This window comes from Myotis lucifugus, unplaced genomic scaffold, assembly GCF_000147115.1.
Source record: "Myotis lucifugus unplaced genomic scaffold, Myoluc2.0 scaffold_171, whole genome shotgun sequence".
Taxonomy (NCBI): Eukaryota; Metazoa; Chordata; class Mammalia; order Chiroptera; family Vespertilionidae; genus Myotis; species Myotis lucifugus.
The window spans coordinates 519,575-525,519 of NW_005871219.1; the positions used below are offsets into that span (position 1 = coordinate 519,575).

Genomic DNA, 5,945 nt, shown 5'->3' on the forward strand with positions numbered 1-5,945 from the left:
TCTTTTTTTTTTTTAGTTTTATTCATTTCAAACGGGCCAGATCCGGCCCGCGGGCCGTAGTTTGCCCACGGCTGGGTTAGATCAATCTTCTTAAAACTTAAATGTGCACACAAATTATCCTGGGCTCTGAAACAAGTGCAGATTCTGATCCAATTGGTCTGGAGGAGGCCTGAGGTTCTGTATTTCTAACAAGTCCCCAGGTAATAATGCTGGTTGGGAAAGCAGCAAGGTCCATCGAGCTGGTATGTAAATCAGTATAAGCCACTATAGCTTCCTTCTGTATCTGTGGATTCTCTACCAACGACCTCTCTTAGCTTGATTATGCACATTTCTAGTTTTTCACTGATTGTGTCTCTATAAACAAAAATAGACACCATGCCCAGCCAGCATGGCTCAGTGGTTGAGCGTTGACCTATGAACCAGGAGGTAATTGTTCAACTTGGGTTGCGGGCTCGATCCCGTGTGGGGCATGTAGGAGGCAGCCAATCAATGATTCTCTCTCATCATTGATGTTTCTTTCTCCCTCTCCCTTCCTCTCTGAAATCAACAAAAATATATTTAAAAAAAGACTGTACATTAACTTATAATGGGTTTATATTTATAGTACTAGCCCTGCGCAGGAATCCGTGCACCAGTAGCTCTCCAGCAGCTCACTGCCTCCCTCCAGCTTTCGGCCCACCGCCCTGCCCTCCTGTAGCTCCTCCCCCTGCCCCCCCCCCCCCCAATAGCTTGCTTCCCTGCCCGCTCCTGTAGCTCTCCACTGCCTGCTTGTAGCTCTGCCCATAGCTCTGCCTGCTTGTAGCTCGCTGCCCTACCCTCCTGCTGATCTGTGATCCAGTCATTCCGAGGGGTCAGTCATTATGTAATGACCATTTGCATATTACATCTTTATTATATAGGATACTATTTCTCACCAAGAGTTTAATATAAAGGCTTTATTTTTTTTTTTACATTCAATCTCTTCCCTATTTTAATGTCAATACAAAGTATTTTTTTACATTAAATCTTTTCTCCATTTCAATGTCAGATACACTAATACAGTTTTAACTACTTTCCCCCCAAAGAAATAAAAGTTTTAAGTTTTGACTGACTATATTTAATATCTAATATCAAAGTACAATATTAACTTGGGAGATAACAAAACAAAAATATAAAAAAACATAGAGAAAAGACTCCTCAACAATGCAGGAGGCAGTAATTACAACCTAATAGTGGCTACTTCCTAGGATTCTAGGCAAGAGTTTCCTTCTTCCAATTTCATGTGCTTTGAGAATTTTTGAGATTATTAAATATTACTTATGCAAATTTCAGCCATCTTACTTCTTTGACCCTCTTTCTAACTAGCAAATAAATTACAGACTGCATTTTTCATTGCATTATTTGTTGTGAAAAAGAATTTTTTTCCATTTAACATATATCAATTTATTCCCATTTATAGGGAAACTTAAGAATGTAAAATTACCCTATGTACTGTTTCTTTGGAACTTTCAGACACCAAAGCTCAGTTTTTAACAGGAATTGCTCAAATGTTTTCAGGGCAAAATTACCCTATGTACTGTTTCTTGGGAACTTTCAGACACCAAAGTTCAGTTTTTAACGGGAATAGCTCAAATGTTTTCAGGGCAAGGCTTGATTCAGGAGGCCCTGCAAAGTCACACCTCTCCATTTCTCTTTCGTGCATAAACCCCCAAACAAGCACAGATGCCTGTAATGCAGAGAACCACACCTAAGAAAAGAGCGATTGCATCTCCAGCTTCTACTGCTTCAACAGCAGGCAGCACCAAGAGCAGTGAAAGGAGGACTATGAACAGCTGTGCTGAAACCGAGGTCATGATGTTGGGGCCTTGAGATGGCTGGATCTTGAGAGCTGAAGGTTTCTAGAAATTAAACATGGAAACAGAGAGGAACCATTAAAATTCCTCCCCTTTTCAACGACAATATGGATACATGACAAACATAACCTTTCAAGTTTACATTTCAGACACATATTCTCATTTCCCCACGAAAAAAACAGAGGGAAGTAAAAGATACTTAAAGATGATCACTTGAGGCTAATCTCCCCTTCTTATAATAACTGACTCCAGCGATTCTCCACACTGTAGATGCCAACACCGAACAGACTGGACAGCGGAGCATAATGAAGAACAAACAGAAAATGCACAAAACACTCACTTGGAAATTTAAAATATCCTAGTTAGTAAAAATTACATGTTCAAAGGGTTTCTCCCATCCAGGAAATGCAGACAAATCTGGTAAAAGTCACACAACATAAAACTCTGACGTTGTGGGAATTAGGAAGACTTACCAAAGAATCGATATCTGTGTAACTCTACGGGACTTGAAACACCCCCTTCCTGGCGTTCGGATGCGGAGGCTAAGAGGTTCCACGTGACAGCGCCTATTATCAGAAGAAGATGGGGAAAATTTAAAAATTACTCATTCTTCTTATTATTATTAAATTATTACTTTAAGGGGGCAGCTACAGTCAGTGCAGAGCAGGGAGGCTGTACGGAAGGGGGAGGAAAGCGTAGAAAGAATGAACAAGCTAGAGCAAATAGTTTGTTCAAGCACGGGTGGGAGACTTACGGTGGGTTAGTTCGCCCATTCGGGAAAAACTAAAAATAAATCGAAGCGACAGAGAAGTGCGTTCCAGGAATTAACACTAAACTTTTAAAAAAGAATCCCTGCCTTGGCCCGGCAGGGTGTAGATCTGCCCCGCTGTGCAAATACACTGGGGAAACCTAAGGACCCATTGGAGAGAATTCTCATATTACCTTCCAGGAAGCAGCCATTACAGGAGGCGCGGAGGGCGGCGTGGCCGAACTACATTTCCCACAATCCCCGCGGCTGCGACTCCCAGGATGCACCAGCTCCCCTCCCTCTGGCTATGGAAAGGGGCGGGGCAAGGGGCGGCCACGCTCTGCTGGGAAGAAGGGGAGCGAGTTTCCCGGGGTTTCCCGCCCGCGTCCCAGTGTTTTACTGGCAAAGTGACTAGTGCATTTGTACGAAAGCTACTTAAAAGCAGGAACAGAGCATGACAGCAGCGGTTGTTTCCCCCTGTCCGCTGGAGTGAAGGCAGCCGCACGCAGAATCCCGAGCAGAGCCCTCCGTTTCGTATACTTTTAAACGAGCGGCTCCCAACAGTTTTGAAATCCTAAGAATGAACTATTTGCATATGTAAGTTATAACCCTTCTGAGTCCTTACTGTGCCTCAGGCCTTACTGTGCCTCTCCAGTCACCAAGTCTTCTTAACTCTAATGTACTTATATGCATGCATACAAGTCCTTCGGTTGATCTCTTACCCCCCTCTCTCAACCGAAGGACTTGCATGCATGCATATAAGCATAACCAATGGACATAAGACACTGGGGGGTAGGGGAGGCCGGGGGATTGTCAAGGGCGGGGAAAAAAAAGGACACATATGTAATACCCTTTGTAATACTTTGAGCAATAATAAATAAATAAATAAATAAATAAATGCAGTTAAAAAACAAACAAACAAACAAACAAACAAAAAACTCTAATGTACTGACTCCCTCGGGCTGTAAGTTACATAAGTGGGTTAGGGATGCAGCCACTGCCCTATCTGCAGGCCAGTCTCAGCACAGCAGGCACAGTCAGTGCAATGCCCATGGACACCACAGAATCTGTATTTAAATTCCTACCCCACACACTTCAGAAAGGGCTCGCTGGTGTTGGCCAATAATTATCTGGATGATCATAAATGCGCCAACAAGATTTTACGAGACAAAGAAGTGCCAAACCAAGGTGTCTTGCAAATCCAAAGTCTGAGGATAGCTACACAATAACGTTGCTACCAAACTCAAGGGATTCGCTGTTTGGGGTGCTCTAGACAGAACCAGACATGGTTGATGCAACGTCGTTTTGTTGTTGTTGTTGTTGTAGTTTTAATTGCAACAGGTAATGGAGAAGGGATTCACACCCAGAGCTCTGTCTCCCAGAAGGAAGGCTTAGCCATTGCTTATATACACTACTTGGTCAATTACATGTTCATTTCTTCTTTGCAGTTGGCTACATTGATGGGCTAAGTTCCTGTCAAGCTCATCCTGCTTATAGTTGCATCTAAGAATAGCATTTAGTAAGAACTGCCCAGACCTTGAGACCTTTGTCCCTTCGTTGTCTGCATTGCTTCTCAAAACTTGATTATTTTAGCAAGTTCTGTCTTTACCTCATTTGATCTCACTTGATCTACTTTTGGATTTGTATGTTTTTTAGTAAATTATACTTGAAATAGGAGCTATTTTCTATGGCTTCCAAAATATTCTCTTACATTCTAGTGCGAACATTTTGGGGATTTATTTTCCCCCATGTTTATTTCAGTCAGCAGGGACGACTTTAAAATTAGTGTCATTACAGAGTTGTTTCTAGATGTGTTAATACTGAAGATAATGATTTGGTTTTAAGTTAAAAAAGGCTGTAGATGGTAAAATGCTTCCCCTCCCACCCCAACCCCCCTTTTTAAACATTATTAAGAAATCAATTGATGACCTGGCCCATCTGAAAAAAGAGTGGCACAAGTTTGTACAGGGATTATTTGGGGCCCCATAGTTTTAAAATAAAATTGGCTAAATTCTCCTTACCAGCACCCACCCCAATCAGGCAATTTAACAAAGGTCTTGTTATATATACTTTTGTGTGCTTTATTATTGGCCTTGTTTCCCAAGTACTATGGTATCTTAGTTGTCAGCTTTGCCTTCTTACTACCCTAACTAGTGATTTAAAAAAAAAATTAGATCATTTATTTCTGTGCTTAAAACTCTCCAGTTCCATCACATAAGCAGAAATCCAAACTCCTTATCAAAGCCCACAAAGCCCTAAACATTCTGGCCTCTGCCTGCCTCTTTGATGTCAGCCCACTGCTCACCCATGCTCATCCCATTCCAATCACACTTTATTGCTGTTCCTTAAACATGCCAATTCTCTTGTTCCCTATTGACTTTGCTCTTGTCTTCTCTCCGCCAGTGAGACTTTCTCTGCAGACTTTTGCATGGCTGTTTTTCTCAACATCATGTAGGGCTCTGCTCAAGTGTCATCTCCTTTCCTGTGCGCCTTGCAAAATGTGTCTCTCCCATTATTCTCTATTTACTTTCTTGCCTTAGTTTTTCATGTAGTGTCTATCATTGACTGAAATTATGTATGTATTTGTGTATATGTGTACCAGGTAAGCAAATAAACTAATGTGAAAATTTTATGATGGGCAGGGACTGTTCATGTTTTATTATACTGACTTCCCAGCTACTATAATGATACCTATCATGATAGATACTTTGTAGGTATTTTGTGAGTAAATGAATGAATGGTGGTCCTGATCAGATATCTCAGTTGGTTAGAGCATTGTCCCAATACACCAAGGTTGTGGGTTTGATAAGTTTCTCTCTCGTCTCTCTCTCTCTTTTCTCTCTCTCTCCCTTCCCCTCTCTCTCTAATCCATAAATTTATAGATAAATAAATAAGTAAGTAAAGTTAATATAAGATCTGAATCGTGTATTTTTTCCTTACAGTTGCTGAACAGGTTCTTTTACGTACTAATGTTGCATGAGCAGTATTGGCATTTTTTGTGGGATAGTGCTTTGTTGTGCAGACACAATATTGTGGGGTATTTGTATCTCTAACCCATCTATAATAATAAAAGAATAATATGCTAATTAGAGCAGATGGCCAAACAGCAGAACGATCATCCGGACAACCTTCTGGATGACCTTCCGGATGAAGCCGGGGCTGCAAGGGCTGAGCCCCTTGCACGAATTTCATGCATTGGGCCTCTAGTACCCAATAAATGCCAATAGGATGCCCCACTCATGAAGACAACTGCCCTCACACATTGACAAATACACTTTGGTAGTGGATACTGTCCTTAGCTGAGAACCGCTCAAGATTTCATCCAGAAAATAAAAGGAGTAATTGAAAACAAAATGAAACCAAAC

General features: G+C 41.5%; 1 protein-coding gene across 2 annotated transcripts; it reads right to left on the reverse strand.

Moving 5' to 3' along the window:
* Nucleotides 1–920: 920 nt before the first annotated feature.
* Nucleotides 921–2,874, reverse strand: LOC102423001 (small integral membrane protein 30). 2 transcript variants are annotated; one of them, XM_023760068.1, is made up of 3 exons: nt 2,775–2,874; nt 2,306–2,398; nt 921–1,877 (listed from the first exon to the last, which is right to left on the reverse strand). In XM_023760068.1, exon 3 carries the CDS (start codon nt 1,830–1,832, stop codon nt 1,653–1,655), a length of 180 nt encoding a protein of 59 aa, XP_023615836.1. In that variant the 5' UTR covers nt 1,833–1,877; nt 2,306–2,398; nt 2,775–2,874; the 3' UTR covers nt 921–1,652. The 2 variants fall into 2 exon arrangements, with proteins under 2 accessions (XP_023615836.1, XP_023615837.1); XM_023760069.1 differs by lacking the exon at nt 2,775–2,874 and adding an exon at nt 2,587–2,729.
* Nucleotides 2,875–5,945: the final 3,071 nt, after the last annotated feature.

Bases quoted from the DNA above. Each gene is read 5' to 3' on its own strand.
- LOC102423001 (XM_023760068.1), bottom strand. From the start codon at position 1,832: ATGACCTCGGTTTCAGCACAGCTGTTCATAGTCCTCCTTTCACTGCTC.